General features: G+C 40.0%; 1 protein-coding gene across 6 annotated transcripts in view; it reads right to left on the bottom strand.

Annotated features, from left to right (window-relative positions):
• Positions 1–324: 324 nt before the first annotated feature.
• MTX2 (metaxin 2) overlaps positions 325–18,880 on the bottom strand; it is a 35,492-nt gene continuing 16,936 nt past the window's right edge. For 2 of the 6 annotated variants that reach the window (XM_075093546.1, XM_075093549.1), the window contains exons 4-11: positions 15,994–16,138; positions 8,804–8,876; positions 5,659–5,735; positions 4,811–4,903; positions 4,050–4,088; positions 3,542–3,667; positions 2,808–2,884; positions 325–825 (exon numbers count right to left, since the gene is read on the bottom strand). In XM_075093546.1, coding sequence (XP_074949647.1) covers positions 615–825; positions 2,808–2,884; positions 3,542–3,667; positions 4,050–4,088; positions 4,811–4,903; positions 5,659–5,735; positions 8,804–8,864 — 684 coding nt within the window. In that variant the 5' untranslated portion in view covers positions 8,865–8,876; positions 15,994–16,138 and the 3' untranslated portion in view covers positions 325–614. Of the gene's footprint in view, positions 826–2,807; positions 2,885–3,541; positions 3,668–4,049; positions 4,089–4,810; positions 4,904–5,658; positions 5,736–8,803; positions 8,877–12,503; positions 12,577–13,635; positions 13,689–15,993; positions 16,139–18,880 lie in introns of all 6 variants that reach the window. The other 4 variants (XM_075093545.1, XM_075093548.1, XM_075093547.1 and 1 more) reach the window with 3 other exon arrangements.

Genomic DNA, 18,880 nt, shown 5'->3' with positions numbered 1-18,880 from the left:
GCATGGCACACATAAGAGGTAGTAATGACAGCCAGGAGCTACTTTGACACAAAATAAGAATTGACTGAATAAAATCACATCACTTGGGTGCCACAGAGCTCCGAGACATTTTTGTCATGCGATTCCTGAATGAATTTTGGCTGAGGCAGGCAAAATTAAGATCTCTAATGAGTCCTTTCATTCCCAGCTTAATTACTGTAACTAGTTTACCACACAACTGTCTTCCAGGTGTCCTGCGAATAGGATCCCACTCATTAACTACACAGACATTAATTACATAGACATAAAACTCAGTAAGAAAGGCATTTAGAAAGATCAGACAGAAACTTTTTAAAGGATTTTATTTTCTTTAATATGGATACAATATTTTTCCAAGGTCACTTTAGAGTAAGTGGCATACAGGCAATTGAAATGGAAGTGCCCATACAGTTATTTCAGGTTAAATGTGCACGATATATTCTACAACACAAGAACTGCATTTAGAGTTTCTTCTTGCTCCAAGACGATTTGGCAGCTTCAAAAAGCTAACACACATTTCCATTCTCAAAATCAATCCATTGAACAAAACCACCCAGAACTGGCATGCAATCCACTCTAACCACCAACCAACACGCCTATCTCAGTAAGGACCTCTTAGCAGATCGGGCTGCAACAGTTGCAGAGCTGTCTTTGTCATGACCCAAAAAGTACTGCTGCTCTATTCGCCGACAAAAGGCTGTGAGATTACTGTAGTTTTTCACTTTTTCAGAGAGTTCATCAGTGATTAGTTGAGTAGTAAGGATTGTGAACAGATGTCCAAATACCAGAGCATCTAATTCAGTTGGTCTGCAAAAACAAACAGGAAAAAAGCAGGTATTTTGGATGACAAGTCCTGACCAAGAAAAACCCTGCTGTTCTGACTAACTTTTAGATAGCCACACAATCTAGGAACTGCGAAGAAATCAGGCAACCCTGAGCCTACCAAATGCATGAGAGCTGTGTATACAATATATAAGCATACTGCTGTTCTCAGTATGGCATCTGTCTCTGCTTTTAGTAGCTTGGAAATGTGGAAATAACACTTCTTGGAAGGGACAGAGTTACTGATCCAATATTAAACAACGCTCCACATTTTAGTTCTGTAGTAAGGGCAAATACTGTCTTTTGGGTTGTTTTTTCTTTTTTTTTCTGCAGCTGTACATAATAAAACCCCCACCTATTAGCTAAAAAAAAAAAAAAAGATGAGGGGAATGAAAAAAAAAAAAGTATAAGACCCCTATTCCCTTTTTGGCCTTTTCAACACTCAGAAATTATTCAACCAATAAGGAGCTCCAGAGTGACAGCAGCTGGAAACATCTCCTTTTTTTGAAGGGGACTACACATAAGAAACAGTGGTCTGTTGAATGTTTTCAGTCCTATCTTATTTTAGGTATAAGCCCCCTGAATTGTCATAATGTACCTTTGTATATACATAGCTCATGTGCAAATATTTTTTTTCCAAATATATTAATAACTTTAGAGTCCTCCTTTACTAGTGTTCATGGTAAGCAGCATGAGGGTTTTCTAACTGATAAATTTTTTGCCTTTCTATTTGTGGATCACTAAGATGTGGAGATACGGACCCTTGAATAACAAGCTTAAATCTGGCAGCAGGAGGCTGCTTTTCATATTTACCTCCTACAGACTCCCAGAAGTCACAGACTGAAAAATCCCAGACTAAGAACGCATACTCTTTTAGTAATATTTCAGACAGCTAAAAAGCTTAAAGATTCAAACTGTACCAAGAAAGCCTGGTTAACAAACAACAAAAACAAAATCCCCAAGCTACAATTCTTTATGAATACAGAAAGAAAATTTAGGACACACTATGTTTAAGATTTATTTGAGAAGATGCAATTCAAACTTGTCTTCTATAATGCATATTTCTATATCTACTCAATTTATACTACCCACCTAGGCTCATCTTGGAAAAGATTAAGGGGCAAAGACACGCAGAAAAGTAACCAAGACCATATGCTGCCTTTTGAAGATGTCTCCCTCTCCAAATGTAGTTAACTGAAGTCCAGACCTGAGCATTTCTAGTCTGGTCTATGCACAGGAGACAAGAGGGAGCTAATGTTAAGGATTTAAATAACATCACATTTCAAAAACGTTGAATTATTGGAGAGAAAAAAAAAAGGCATTTTGCAATTGGAAGAAAGGGGTGAAAGCAGAGGAGCCATGAAGGCTAGGTTGTTCCTTTTTTCTCTGCATGGAATGTGAATCTTAGTTTTCATCTTGCAGCTGATCCTTAGTCAGTACAAGGCTAGCTTGTCCCCCAGTTCTTGCAACTCACAGGCACCCTCACACTAATTCAGTTCATTCAGAGCTGACCCTGGTGTTAAGAAGGGCAAAAGAAGCTGTCCCAGTCAGGATGACATGACATTTGTTCACTCCCCTGTACCTAGTAGAGAACGTTACCCAAGAAATACAAGTAAAGCGTTAAATATATAATTTTCAATAAGAAACTAACTATATAAAGGTATATATTTGTAGCCTACATAAGTTGTGGTAGACTGTACAGAAGGCAAGCAGGAGTAAAACTAAATCATGAACAGAAAAAAAACCACAGCTGAAACCTACAGAAACTTTCCTTTTAAAACCTTTAATTACTTATTTCCAAAATTTCACATTTATATTCCAGTTACACATTTGTATTTCCTCAATTAATCATGTAGGATTAAAATAAAACAGGATTTTGCCCTCTGCGTGTGTGTGTGTATATACATGTGAACGTATATCTATATCTCACATTCCTGGATGTAATACTTCAGTGAAAAGTAACTTACTGCTTATTGAAGAAATACGGTTGTGTTCCTAATCTCTGGGAGAGAGCCTGACAACACTGATCTACATCTTCAAGCACCTATCAAACCACACAAGAAAGAAAACATCCATGTTGTCAGGAAATACCAACATTGCAAATAACCTCCTTACTGTATTTGCACTGATGGTGGGAACAAAGAACATACAATGTTGGAACCTCAAAAGCTGTTAAAGCCAGTCAAACCTACACAGTAGGCAGGTAGCTAAGCGTTACTTAATCTAACATTTGATGTAAAGCAATTCCAGTCAAGTGCCTCCCATAACATTTATAACTTCGGTTAATTAAAGGTATGACTTATACCTCAGAACTGCTTTGCTTTTGTTTTTTTTTTTTTGACGACCTCTGACAAGGGAAGGCACAATCCTGCAAAGCGTGCCCAGTAAGGCCATACAGGAAGCACAGGCCGTTACTTACAACCTATTTTCAGCACTACAGCCTAAACTAACATCACCAGAGGTGTACACTCATGGTAAAACATATTTTCTCCCACCCCATCGGGTTGCACATAATTTAAGATTTATTGCTGCTGAAGGCAAATACCTGACTCCAGATAACGTTTTAAGTACAGAATGTATTTTCTACTACATCTGCTTCAAGAAAGTGTTACACTCCAAAGCCTTTTTTTTTTAAAAAAAAAAAAAAGGAAAAAGAAAAAAACAACAGGGTAAAGAAATAAGCTTCAGTTTTCATACTGACCTGTTCAAGTGTCTTGCCAGCCCATCCAATGGCTTTCATCTTTCGCCTTACCTCCCATTGCTTCTGATAGGACAAAATGCGGTTAAGAGGCCACGGGTAAGGGGAGCCATACCTCGGGTGAGTAATCTGTGTTTAAGAACAGAACTATACTGTGTTATATTATAAGAAAATACAGATACCTCTACACATAAAATAGCTACTATTCACATATTTCTATCAGAAAGGGAGCTGTAAAAGAGAAAGCAAGTTGTGTGATATGCTGTAATTATTTACACAGAATTTCTAGTTTGCAGCATAACCATTTAAAACTATTACTTCAGAAACATATTTTGCAGTCAGCTACCTCCAGTAATGACACAACTTCCCTAAAACGTATATGCAAGTGAAAAGGCGGTATCATTAATGGTATAAACCTCAATGTTTCATTTATGAGTAGGGACTTGCAATTGTGAGCAAAAGTGTTTTCTCATTAAATTTTAATTAAGATAAATGCTGCAGAACCACTCACCTCCTCTGCTGTAACATCATCACACCATTGGAGATATAGCTAGGAACAGAAAGAACACTTACTAAAACTTCCTCATAAAGGAGAATACAGAGCCAGTAATTTCTCACTAGTAGAATTTTCTATATTAGATTAAATTTCCATTTCATTCCTTCTGTTAGACCTCTGAATGTAGAAAAGAAATTAAAACTGGAAGGCAAAAGCTCAGTTGCTAGTCCTTACTTCACCAGCACCAGGACCAAGCTGAAGCTGAAGTCTCACTCCTGCTGCCCAGGCCGCACACAACTCGGCACACAGGTCACCAGCCCTCAGCCACCTGCAGCTTGCCAGCATTTCTAATGCTGTTCCTGTGCTGGGACTGTGTCATGTTCACTGGCCACAGATGCAAACCACAGGGGATCCCAGCCTCCCACTAGGTGCATGAGCACACACGCTGTGGGAGGTAACAGCGGGGTGCCTGGCCAGCTGTGGGGTGGGGTAGGATACCAGGAGCCACTGGCATGTCTGCAGAAATCAGTTACTCCTACAGCTACGTGATATGCTTCAGGTAGGTCAGGGGAATCATACCTGTGGCTTGTGTCTACAGGAACATTTCTGCAAGCAATCCGTAGGCTACAGAGATTTTATTCCTGCCTCCTTTCAACTTAAAAGTTGATGACCTAATCTAAGAACATGCAGTATTTCCAACATAGGGAAAAAATCACAAAGGTTTTTTGCCTATAGTCATATATGTAAGTGTGTGAAGTTACTACGGTTTGCTGTACCTCTGCTGTCAAGAGCATATTATTGACTAATTCCATGTAGGCTTTCATCTCAGCTTTTTGGACTTCATCCAACCCATCACTGAGAGAATGGCCCTAATGGGGAGAAGAAAGGAAGAAAAAAAAAAAAAAAAAAGACACAGATGTAAGAAAGGATATGGGAATATTCAGCAACACCTGACCCAAGGACCTCTGACATCAATGAACTTTGGCTCAGATCCTGATCTCTTACACAGTTCAATAACAAATTACATATGCGATTTTTACATACCATGTCCTTCAGAATTAAAAAATAAATCATCATTATGTAATATAGCTAATCCACAAGAAATGTAGTCTATTACCAGTTACCAGTAAACCCAGTTTGAGCACACAGCCTCCTGGTTAATGTTATCTCTGTGGCAAGAAGTAAACACAAATTTACATCTGTGATACAGCTTTAGCTACTGATCAGTGAAAAGACAATGTTTTTTAAAATAGGGGGCAGGAAGCGAGGAAGCAAAGGCAAATTTAAACAGTGTATGACACTGAGATTTAAACCAGTCAGTTCTGGGTTTAAGAGCTCTGAGACCCACAGACAGGGCATGTAGAGAAACAGCCTCAGAAACTGGCACTGTTATGCAGCTATCCCACATAGAATTTACTTCCAGAATTTGAGCAAATGGCAAAGAAAAACATTTCCACCTCAGCAAACTCCTATTTCGGGACATCATTCTTTTAAAACAGCACTAGATTTCTACACTGTTTTAACAAATTAAGTAACGTTCCAGAAGAGCACACCAAATCAGCACAATGCTAAGCAGGATCAACATGCTATTCAGTAACTGATGAAAACAATGTATTATTATTACCTTGGCTTTTACAAACTGGACTATGGGCCCAAGTTCAGATACTACTTGATTTCCCACATGAATAAAGGGTACTTTGCCTGTAAAATAAGAAATATATTTCAGTAAGAGGATTTTTATACATGTACAACACAATTTCCAATTTTCAAAGCAATTAAATATTGCAGGTACACCTGAACATCAGCATTTTTTTTTCAAATGAGCTCAGGTAAAGCTCTAACATACATAGCTCACCCACCGAACATTTGTACTAACAAACGCCTTCCTCCTCCTGAACCTCTTGTATATGCAATATTTGCAATTGTGTATTTCAAAGTTATCGAGTCTATCAATGAGTTATCTATCAACTCCTATTTTAACAATGGAGTTTGCTTTCCTGGAAAGACTTAATTCAATGTTTCTCTGAAGTACAGCTGGGAAATCCCAGGAAAGCAGACAGAGCGCTTGGCTAGTTTTATGACACAATGTGTTCCCACCCTCCCTTCTAACCCACTGGCAGGGAAAGGGCTGCTGAAAGGATAAGAGGAGATGTGGCACTGTGCCCAGAAAAGCAAGCAGGGGGAAGAGCAAACGCACACTCAGCAAGGCAGGGTCTTGACTCTCCCTCCTACAGTCCTTCAGATTTCCAACAACTGGGCCAGCCAGAACCTTCTAGTTGAGAGCTGGCATTTTCAAGCCCCCACAGTCCTGGCATCAGGAACAGGTTCTCAGTATGAGACCCACAGCTTCACGATCTGGGGGGCTGGGAGGGGGAAGGAGATTCTTCATCATCGTGGAAGCAATATGGGGTTAAAGCTTAATACTAGTAAGACTCAGCATTCGGTCTATCAAGCTGAGCCTTGAGGGTCCAGGATGGAGCCAAGCTAAAAACAGCCAGTCCTCAAAAGGAGACTGGCAAATGACTGTGTCACTTGTGGAACTTGTGTGGGGTGTGAAGGGCTCCCAAGTCTGTACACACCACTTTCTCTGCTTGGTAACTTTTCTTACACACAGAACTGAGCCAAAGCTTTAAGACAGGCAGGGTTACAAGAGGAAGCCCTGTTACACACAGCAAGCCACAAAGAATGACAGAAGTTGCCTTACACCCCTTTTTTCCCAGCTCTCAAGAGGTGAAGCTGAGGGCTCCTGCTCCAATCCACCCTAACCACATCCATCATTCTGAAAATCTTCATCCAAACTGAATTGACAAACATCAACTGTAACTTTAAGACTAAACCTTTTAGGATAACTTACATGATTGGAATCATCCATAAAATGGAGATAAATGCTGGATGTTTTGTATTAGTGAGAACATCCTCATGACCAAAGGCAGTAAACAAGCCTGCCTAGTGCAGTGGGGCACAGCGCACACTTCCATTCCTGCCTCTCACTGTGGGCAAACTCTGCTTTCGATAGACAGTCCAAAGAGCAAGATCAGTACCTGCCTGACTCCAAGTATCTTATGGGCAATGCATTCACTCTTTTCACTGAAACACAAAACCCTACTGTTCAGCCTAGCTCAAACACAGCTCATGCTAACAGCAGATCCAGTCATGGTTTTTGTCATGAGATTCACTTCTCACTGGCTTGATCAGCCTAAGGATAATAAATGAAGAGCATCACACCAACAAAGGCTTCATCTGCATCCACACACTGCATGCTGCAGAAGGGAACACAGGCCTCTGAGCTGCAGAATTCAGCAGCTTCAATCAGACCGTACTTTACACACCAGTACAATCCTTTGGTATTCTGCTTTTGACTCCTTCAGAATGGGTTTCGGCGTAACGACGATGATGAGATAAATAACCATCCCCCCAAAATGATGAGATGCAGATCTCTCTCTGCTGCTGCTGTGAGATAGGGGGAGGTGAGGAGGGAGAAAGGAGCAAACAAAAACCTTCTCTGGATTATCATTAAACGATCAAAGTATTATAAAGAAAGGAAATGGGGAAAGTAAAGGTAACAAGAACTCCAGAGGTAAAGGCAAAAAGAACACATGTATTTCTACCTACTTTTAAAATAGAAGCAGTATAATTTTCCCCCTTGTGCTCCTTTTTCAGCAGAAGGAAGTAAAGGCTCAGATCCACATTATAGCATCAGATGCCAGCAGCCGTGGACACGGGGTACAGGTGGCAGAGAAAAGAGTATGCAACTGTCACCAGTCCTACTCCTGTGCGTGCAAGATGCCCTTCTGTGCATGGATTGAGCATTTCAAAGACACCTTTATTTACTAACAAATAATTTATACACCTCCATATTTTGCTATATTTTCACTGCTGCCCAGCAACTGGTTTTTTTTATTTGCCTTTTTTAAATAGCGTAATTCCAGCTGCTTTGACCGAAGTATCAGTAGCAGCAGCAGAATCCATACAATTGGCAGACATGTACTGACAGGCACTTCTGTGTGGCAAGCATCAGCCAAAGCCAAGTAATCAGTAAATAAGTATCTTCTCACACAACAAAAATCTGAGGAGTGCGAGGATTACCAGACTTTTGCACCCTGCATTCAGCAATTCTCTCTGATTCTTAGGCAACCTTCTGGAGCCAGACTCTGGAGGTTTTTAGGCAACCAGACACCTCCAGCAGAAGGCAGACTCTGTGCCCTTCTAATAATTTATTGTTGGTGCATTTGGATTTTTTTCCACACAGTCTCATGGATCAGAGGAAGATTTAATATCACCCGTCACCCTTAACAGTGACCACGCACCCTTCAATATTATCCTGTATGAACATCCTGGCAATCATCTTCCGGAGAGGGTAATGAAAGATACTCCTCCTTTGTTGTCTCACTCCAGCAATGAGAAAATATAACAGCATTCACTGGAATATTCCCTGGATGCAGAATAAAGCCACTTTTGGAAACATAAGTCTTTCTGCTTCAGGACACGGCTCCTCTCAGGCGTTTCAGAGAGGGTTTCTGCCAGGCACTTGAACTGCCTGAATGCTATACATAGGTACTGCAGTCGCGGGCGCAGTTACACATTGTGCTAACATTACTTTGCATTTGACTGTTTTAACTGTTCACAGAGGAGAAACTGCACTGGAGAGGAGAGGGAAAGGCAACCACACACGGTCGTACTGACCAACTATAATCAGCAAGACAAGGCGCAGTTGCCATGGTATCAAAATGGAGGTATAACATAGTAATCTAAATGAAGGCCACACTTACCAGATGGGGACATGTACTCGGCATTTGCCCTGCAAACCACCCGGATTGGCAGATTGCACATTTGCAAAAAGGCCTGGAAACAAAGAGTTGCATTTAAAAAGCATTAATACACCAGTGACAAATAAGTGTGTTCTTCTCAATACATTTGACTATGTTTTAGCTAGTTCTTCGCACATACTTGGGAAGTATAGCTTCTTGCATACTGCTTTTACGAAGAAAGAAGGGTAGGTTAAAGAAAAAAAAGGGTTTTCTAACTTCCTTAGACAACTGTTTTCATCCAGTCATTGGCTGGAATTTTTCTAATGAAATTTGAACTACTTTTACTGTTTTTCTTCAAGATGAGCAAAGAAGCAGTATCTGACAGACACAATCAGTGCTGTGACTGTACAAAATTAAGTGACATTTTGCCAGTCCTGAAAATCATAGCACTTATTTCTTCTGGCTAAAGCTGGCTAATCAAGTTCACATTGTGTAACACAGCAGACACATATAGCACCTTCCCACATTATATTTATAATAGCTACCAGAAGTTTTGCTTTATGATACTGTCAGAGCACAAGTCTGCTTTGGGAGGAAGTATTTATTATCTGTAATTTATGTGAATCATGGAGAGAGTAAGTGATCGATTTACTGTTTCTATCTGTAACCTTAGACTCAAAGCATTCTCAGTAGGATACCAATTTTTGTCAGCACCTGCCATCACCACAAAATCCTTAGTGTGTTCCTGTTGAAACAGCAAAATATCAAGAAAAATAATTGCAATTTGGACAGAACATGGCAAATGAGGACTTTTTAGACCTCTAGAGTCTTTCACAATGCAGCTGAAGTCCTACCATTCATTTTGTCTTTGTAATTAGACAGGTCAGAATTCCAGATTCCAAAATTACACCTACGTATTATTTTACCATACAGTAGCTTAAGGTTAAAAAAGCCTACACCAAGAAGGCTACCACCATAAAGAAAAATGCTGCTGTAACTTGGCACTTTCTACATGAGCCTCCTCCTAGCTCCTGAGATTGCTGGATCTGGCAGTAAGCTGCACACTCACAGCTTTAGATGCTCAGACCCAAATTGTAGACATTCAGGTAACCCAAACCTTAACCTTGAGATTGCTCATCTCTGCACTAAATGAGACCATAAGGCATGAACCAACACTGGCATCATCCCTGTTCCTAACTTTGTGACTTCTGTAGTACGCCTTGAGCAAAAAAAAAAAAAAAAACCCCAAACAGCACCTCTCCTTTCCCCTGCGCTCTTCAAATCCTTTATTCCCAAACCCTAATCCAAGTGCTGATACTAACAGTATCCAGGGGAAAAAAGCCAAAAGCTTTGGTCCTTTTCCAATCAAATCCAATAACTGCACAGTCCATTACAACACTTAGCTCTTGCAGGTTTAGATGCCGTAACTCAAACCCAAATCCCAATTTAAAGCAAGGAGCTATGGTCAAAGGCTGCTAGGCAAGATACTGATTATGGCTGATGAGAGCCCGCCTCAGAACTGTAGAGTCTCTGCAAAACCCATCACAAACCTGGGTTTCTACAGCTTTCGACTTCCTCAGCCTAACTCTAATTTTAAGCACTGCTTGAAAGTGAATTATTATATATATACATGCAGAGATATAGACAGACAGAGAGAGAGATAAAGAGAGGGTAGTGGTCATGGTCAACATCAGCCAAATACTGCAAGTCCTGCACTACTTAGTGATAAACTGGTCTCTAGAGTGCCAAAACCTCATCCCAACCTCTATCACTGCTTAAACAGACCAACTATGACCCAAAGAAAATACAAGGCACTGGCCACATTTGACACCACCCCACTTTCTAAGTCTGTACATCCACCAGAATCCACCAAAAATCAATGTGCTTGCTGTCCTAGCATCCCAAACTCCATGCAAACGGTAATACCCAAAGGACCAATTCTTAAATGGGAATTTAAGACATAGGTCTGTCTCATTCCTAGATCTCTTCCTCTGCCTGCTGGCTCTGTAGGATCTAGCCAACTCCAGACTGTTCCAGCTACTGCTATGCTCACGTCTTCTGCCTGAACCAGGGCTTCATATGCAGCTTTTTTGGAAATAGCTGAGACAAGAATGCAGAGTCTTTGGTTTAGATTAATTACATGCTCCTATGCCACTGGTGGACACAGTGTAACCCACCAAAAACATATAGTCTAGTTCAACTGGTACACTGACTTGGTTCTTCTGACAGCTCTACCAGTAGCTAACAACATCTTCTCAACAGTACTGTGCTGCAGTGGAACTGATGGCATCAAACAACAGCTTCAAAGAGTTTCATCCTTGGGTGGGAGAAGTGAAAGGAACTTGTACCATACTACTTAATCCTTAGCTGTTGAATTTCATCTCAAAAATATGTGAAGTTTCATTTGGTCTAGGCTTACCAAATGAATTTTCTTTGCAGTAAGGCACTGTAACTCTGCAATTCTGCATTAAGCTAGAGATTAATTTTGTAACTGCCATGTACTATTCTCTGCACATTCAAAAGACAAAAAGTCTGAACTGCACTGGAGTTAGGGCAACACACGAATAACTGAAAAGCTTGTAAGCGCAGTGACACATTTAAGCAAAAGGAGGTGAATCAGAGAACTAGTTTTACTTTCTCATATCAGCATGTCAAAAATGAGACATGCTGGCACAGAACACTTAGGTTACACGAGCTGCTTCAGCAAATTATTGCCAACTGTACATTGTATCATATATTGTCTCCTATATAGCACAAGGTTCTACCAAAAACACAGTTTGCAACTGTGAAAAACACTCCTCAGCTTAGAGGCTAAACCATAAATAAAATCTTTTCAGTGTAAAGAGTTCAGCCAAGATTCCATCAAAAATCTGAATCTGACCTTTCCCTCCATCTTCCTCCTCAATAAACAATAATGACCTTTATTACATTTGGCATGGAAATTCTACCTCAGCCTCCAGCCTAGTGCAAAGGGGATTGAGAATACATTGCCACTTCAGCACCTCGGAAATGCAAACACACTGGGTCCATGTGCCTTTTTTGCACTTCGTAAAGAAAACAGGAGAGAGGAGGTTGAACTAGAATTGAGGTCTAACGTGGGAACAAATATTAACTAAATAAAAATGTTCACTACTTTGTATAATGAAGGGCAGATTCTAGAAAGCTTAGAAGTAAGTCAGTCTACCCTTGGGGGGCCGGGGAGAGAAAAAGAAAGACCCTACAGTAAACACCAAATCAAAAACCTGAGAAAACTTCCTTGGAATAGTCATCTCCATTTCCAATGAACATTTTGTAGATGGGAGATGAGAACTGAGTTTGAGAAACCCAAGAGTGATTCAGGATTAAAACTGGGCAAATCCAGCTGGTTCTGTGTTCACCCCAGCATCTCTCCTGCAAGGTTCAGAAACACTGACAGCTGGAGCTGCCTCTCCAGCAGCCTTACAAGGCCCATTCCAGTAATTCCCTTCAGCCAACACCTTCAGCCTTTGTCTATAATTAGGATCAGCTTTAATATGAGTGGTGAAATAGTAATGAAATACAAAAACAAGAGAAAACAGAACATTGAAAAGAGTTGAAAACAAAATCATTTAATGCCATACAATAAACCTACAAACAAACAAACAAAACAAACCTAAAAACTGCCCAAGAAAACAAAGGAAAGCACCACAATATAGAAGGAGTTTAATCCTTATTGGATTTACACTGCTGAAATAATCATTACCTAGAGAAGTAGGCCAGTATCCATTTCCTGATCCAGCTTAAACTCATGGTCCATTGGATTGGCTTCAAGTTGACTGAAAATACATGTCATCAACTGATGAGAGGAGACAGTACTATCCCAGACTATGAGGGCTCAGCCTAAGAAATAAGCCTTACAATTTGCATTGCTATGAGAGTACTCAGGTTCTTTCACTGATGTGACTGACAGGCTTTGGAAATTATTAGTACTAACAACATGGGTGGTTTTGACTTTTCCAGCACAGCAAATGCATTTTTTATTTACGGAAATTATGGTTTCTTTTAGAAAAAGAGATGGACAAGGATCATGACCAATGCATTCTTATAAATATCCACTGCCAGAAAACCTCAATATTTTTTTCTGATGCATTCAATTAGATTTTAGACAATAACTGATATTAGACAGTAAGCGGCATGAACTATTACCAACAGTTGAAATTCCCACAGATCAAAGAAATCCTACAGACAGAATATAGGCCAAAGCAGCAATTTTTGTGAGTCTTTATCTCATTTAATGCTTTAGCCCGGTGATCAAGGGAGGATTTGTTCCCTTTTTGACCACTCATGGAGAATGTCAAGAACCAGCACATTTGGTGTGCAGATGGTATCAGACCACCATGGCTTCCAACTCTAATAAAAGCTGCAGTGGACACTGATTATTCCAGCTCAGAGCATCTCATTTCCCTTTGGGTACCTCACATATATCATTAGAGCCAGCAACTAAACCCTTGCTTTTTTTGTGAGAGAAACCATCAGCAAATGGGAGTGAGCTCAGCTCCTCTGAGTGCTTTTGAGTGAAGGGTGAGAGATGGAAGGCTGAAACCACCCCAGTGCAGTTCTGCTGAGATTTATGAAGATATCAACACCCCTTCAAAGACACAGCATCAAAAGCCGAGCAATCTGGAAGATCAAGGGCCCAGGCTTATTCTAGTACATCAGAGATTATTGTTAACATCATAAATTTGGCTGATCAGCTTAAAAAGGGTCTAAAAGGGGCCAACTGAATTCCAAGTGACACATAAGCTAGTTAACCAAGCCCTTGTGAAAGTTCACCTAAAAACGGTAAGCAAGATGGTAACAGCAAAACTAGAAACAAGACAGCCTAACTGTCATACCTTGCAAAGATGCTTGTAAGTCCAAAGAACAGCATTAAATTTCCTGCTCTCCTCTGGAAAAAAAAATGTACTAGCACAGAATGAACAGGGTGACTATTGTAGGCCACAACCTGGATCTCCTCCAGCACCTAGGATTCTCAAGCAATAATACTACAGCAGTTGCAGTTTTTCAGAGTAGGGGGAAAAAAAAACTGGTACATGTTACTTCAGCTAAAGTTTTCTGGTCCAAAGTAATTGTAAAGATGTTCATTGAAAATGTTTATTGATACTTTGAAAACAGCCCTTCCAAACAAACTCTAAGGCAGGAAAGGAAAACTGAATTCCTGCTGGAAAGGATAAACTTTTTTTTTTATGCTTAGCACCTATCCAAAGAGTTAACCTTTTGGATCAGTTCATAAAGAGGAGGGATTAACATTCTCATTTCCCCTTGGCCATGTTACAGAAGATCAAGAGATGACTGCCCAATAGACTTTCCACAAATAAAGGAAACTTCATTCAAGCATAAATATACAGAATTCACAACAACTGAAGGACATCAAACCAAAACGCTCAGGCTTTGAAAAAGAATGAGTAATTTCATGGCTCATACTAGCTAATGCAACATAAAGCAAGGATAATGAAACCTCAGATTGGGAAGACTGAGTTTATTCCCCTGGCATCAGGAGGAGCGCCTCCTTTATCCATACGTTCCACTGAATATTTGCATTTCTGTAATTTTAAAAACAGGAGCCCGGTTTCTTGTGCAGTATCAGCATTGTGTCAATGACTGAAGCAGATGCCTAGAAAACTGTCCACTTTAGTAACTTACATTCAATATAATGCCTGCTACAAAAATTTTTCTCTAAGTTATTTCTGGAACAAAGTGTGTCCTTTCTTTGATGACATCAGAAGTAGATAAAGATATTAAAAAATAAAAATTTGGCTTAATAGGGTCTGTCAGCTTCTCTCACACACATGCTCTCTGTCTCTCTTCCCTGCTGGCTAAGTCTCCCCTTCTCACACTCTTCCAGCCTCTCTACCTGTAGCATCACCTCTCTTCTGGCACCTGGGAAGGGAGAAATGTGAACAATATATTTTTAGCAATGCTACCTCTCTTCTTCCAGACTGAGAGCAGAGAGTCTACGAAGTTGCTATTGCCTCTCTCTACCTTGTTTTTAATGGGAGACACTGCTGCAGACAGGGAGGTGGAGAGCTGCTGCAAGCCCATGAGGAGACACAGAGGGGAGAGAGGAAAACAGGTGCCACCAGATAAATTATGTCTGTCCTTTCCTGCCCTCCCAATATTTACTGCTATAGACTATGGAAGAAAGAGTGTGAGAGAGAGCAATGAATTGAAGAAAAAGCACGGACAAGCCTCTTGGTGCCTTTCCTGCCCTATTGCACGTTGATCCACACACGACTATGGTTTGCATTACACTGCCTTCTACTCTCAAAGCAGTAGCATGAGCTACTCTGTTTCAAAGCACAGAACAAGCCAGTTCATATTTTTGCTGCGAGAGCGCGAAGTATCAGCAGCTACGTGAAAAGGGCTGATAGGAAGCTTTGAGGTGACACTTGTTACAAAATTAATCAATAATCTTATGCCTATCATTCATTTCAATCATGGCAGGTGACACCTCCTGCCAGAATTACAGAGCACATTTACATCAACAGCATTGCTTAAAGGACACGGTCAAGTTAAGTCTTGTCTTGTTTTCTTATAGACCGCCCAATTTCAAATTCTAAATGCAGGTAGTATGTTGGATTTCAATTATCTAAAAAAAAATAATCAGAGCAATCACCTTTGTACTGCTTTAGCAAAGTTCAAAAACCCAGAGCCCAGAAACCACAGCCTACCATGGGGCAGCTCACCCCACCCTCCCCTTCCTCCTCTTTTCACACAACTGACAATCCCATCTCCGTTACTGCTGCCACCCTCGAAACAATGCAAGAAAGTGATGCCATTGTGTCTTCCTATGATGACAAGGATGGAAAATGACTGTGCATGAAATACTATGGGAAGGAATAAGAGAAGGAAGAGGGGAGTTTTGTATTTATGCCTGCAGTTAGTTGTTTTAGGTGCCATTTTAACTCTTTCTCTCCCTTCCCCTTTGCCCTCCTCGGCAAAGGAAGGGCCGTTTGGACACTGTCAGTTGGAAACGTAACATGCACTGGGCAGCGAATCACCCTGTCAGAGCGCCATCACAATGCTCTCGTCTTCCCCTCCAGTTTCCTCTCAGAATTACACATATGACCAAACACATATACTCATTAAAAATTAGTTACAACTTGATGTAAATAATATCCAGATTGCAGTTTCTGAGATCAGAGGCAAGAATGAAATTACTTATGCCAAGACTCAAATAGTTCACTACTTACATCCCCACATGAGGAACACTATTTTCAGATGGCACGCTCCAGGCTTCATTTGAAGAAGATATATTCATGATTAGTTTTTAATAAGGAACGAGCCATTCCAAGCCATCCCTTATTCAGCAGCACTTCTAAGAGCACTTGCGCAATACTGTTGTGACAAAAGAGTGAAAGGTGGTTAGGTGGTTTTTGTTTTCATTTTTACATTATTTCATGAGCATACAAGGGACAATATGTGATGACAACTAAAGAGTTATTCTGAACTTTAGTGCAGGAACACATTTCAAAACTAAAAACCATGAACAAATCTACAGAATAATTCAGTTTTCATATCAAACAACTGCAGACCCTGTAACTGAAATAGTGTGTCTAAGGTTATAAATGAAAACTGTTCAGTATCATTCTTTGAGTGACAGATTAAATTCCTAATCCAGTTATGGTAATGGCCACATTTGTAGTTTAACATAAATTAAGAGCTTAATTATATTTGTGACTATTTTAAACAAAATAACAAATTCCTTTGTACCTGTGAACGTAATTTATAGCAAAGCCACGCTCATTCTCCAAAACAATCTATTCTACACTGCAGCACAACACTGCTCTAATGGTATAATGTAATTCTTGTTGTAGAACGTGGAAAGAGTAGATTCACTGGTAGCATAGAGGTTTTGAAGATAAATGAAGATGCTATTCATTCAGGGGTAATTTCATCTTAGAACTATATGAAAGATGTTTCACTCACAAACAGTACCTGTACGGCTTGGGATTTAAGCTTGTTTTTAGCTACAACGCAAGGCTGATAGATTGATTATGTTGATACTGCATTTCTCATCATGAAGAATTCCAGCTTTTATTCTCTTTTAAAAAAAAGAGATTGTCAGATTTTCATTTCAGTACTAAGCCTTTGTTCAAGCCTCAGCAACAAGTTCAAATTTCTGCTAATGTTTTTTCTAGAGAAAAACCAAACCACAATTCATACACACACACCCCAAAAAAAGAAAAAAAGGGAATCACAAATCTGTTGAGGGCAATTAATCATATGTGATTTACACATTTATTTGACTACTTGTTGAAGTAAATAAGCAGTTGGTCAGGACTAAGAATGGACAATTCTAAGTGTACTTTCCTGGAATATATTAGGACTATTTACAAGGACATCAACTGCACAAGCAATTAATACATATCTTAACATAATGAGCTGCAGGGTCTATAACCTCAGGACAGCTGTAAGAATATCCACAATCCTGAACATTTTAGACAGTCTTTTGAGCAAGACTCTTGAGACTACCTGCATAAAGATTTCAGAAGAACCTGTAATAACAGAGGCAGTCTCAACATCCACATTCCTCCTCCCTACAAGTTTGAACAGTGCACAGAGATGCTCTGAGCTGCCATTTGAGGCAAGAGGCCTGACACAGCACAGCTGTATTAACCCCCTCCCTCCTAGTCAGCCACACTAACGCCACCCAGGCACTAAACAAAAAGGTTTTACCTGCACTAGGCATCAACAGGGAGACAGGGCTTGGATAGGCTCTCTGCTTCAGACTGAAATATACTCTCCTGTGGTAATTCAGTTTTAATCCATTTAAAACTCCATTTTTCCTTCCTTGGAGTTGTGGAGTTGTTTTGTTATTGAAATACAGTTGTGTATTCGCTTCTGGGATTTGGTGGCTTTTTTTTATTATGGGAAGACTGATAAGCAGGAATGCTGTATAATGGAAGCTGTGCAATAAATAAGTGGAGAATGGTTTTAACCATGAGTCATGTTACCCAGGAGGTGTATGTGTTTTCATTAACTTTAATGGGAACAGGGCTGAACATCTCACGAGAAGAACAGAGCCTTCATTCTACATACAACGTTCTCTTTCCTGTAGCTGAATAATGATTACTGGTTAGTATTTCCCCTTGATTTTAATTCATTTGCAGTGAAAATAAAACTTCATTCAATATCAAGATTTTGCAGCCTAAAACCAAATGGGCTTCACTTTCAACAGGACAGTATAATACACTACTTCAAGTTAACAAAAAACGAGTGCAAACACCAAAATGTACCAGATAATGCACTAGCTCATTTGAAGTTATGTAGCATTTTCAGCAAATATAAAGAATCTGAACCCAGTAGAAGACAAAAGAATTGTTAATTTACTCTGCTTCCAAGGACAACGATGGGCAGAAGAGGAATTAAAAAACAAACAACAAAAAAAAAAAAGCCCTACCAGAATCAGCAGAGAGGTTCCACAAGATGAGAGGAATTTTATTTGTTGGTTTGCTTGGTTTTTAACTATTGAAGGCACCACCACAGTTACTCAACAATTCCCAGAAGACACTGTCCTCCCCTCTCTTACCTGAGATGTAGCTATAGCCAGGAGTCCAGATTTCATTGTACAATGAGAATTCATAAGTCTAATCATTATGAAAACAGCAAGACTCAACCAACTTCCTACGTTCAGTCTGCAGCCCTCACTACTCATTAATTCAAACAAAATGCCTGCAAGTGTGCTACACCTACACTGAGAGTAACTTGCTCTGCTGTCTGCTTATCTGCTCTGTTGACAAAAGGTACATGAAATTGACAACCTGTATTGCAGGGTTGTCGATTTTAAAACAGGCAACTTTTACTCTCAATAATTACTTACTATGGCACTGGATTTTATTCTTTATTTTATATGTAGCTATCTGCTGCATACAGCTAACTATCAGAGCGCTATCCCAGAGCAGCATTATGAAGAGGTGCTATATGAAGCTTTTGAAAGATCTGAAAGACCAGTTGCAGCACATGTAGAGTCTTGCTGTGAACGTGTTCCTTAAAGATTTGAAGGTGGCTGACTCCACATGCTCTTTTGATCAGAGGGACTCAAAATTCTGATGTGTTTCCAGCACATGGAAGTTCAAC

Source organism: Phalacrocorax aristotelis, chromosome 5, assembly GCF_949628215.1.
Source record: "Phalacrocorax aristotelis chromosome 5, bGulAri2.1, whole genome shotgun sequence".
Classification (NCBI taxonomy): Eukaryota; Metazoa; Chordata; class Aves; order Suliformes; family Phalacrocoracidae; genus Phalacrocorax; species Phalacrocorax aristotelis.
The sequence above is the reverse complement of the archived record's forward strand: the minus strand, read 5'-3'. Positions and strand labels throughout refer to the sequence as shown.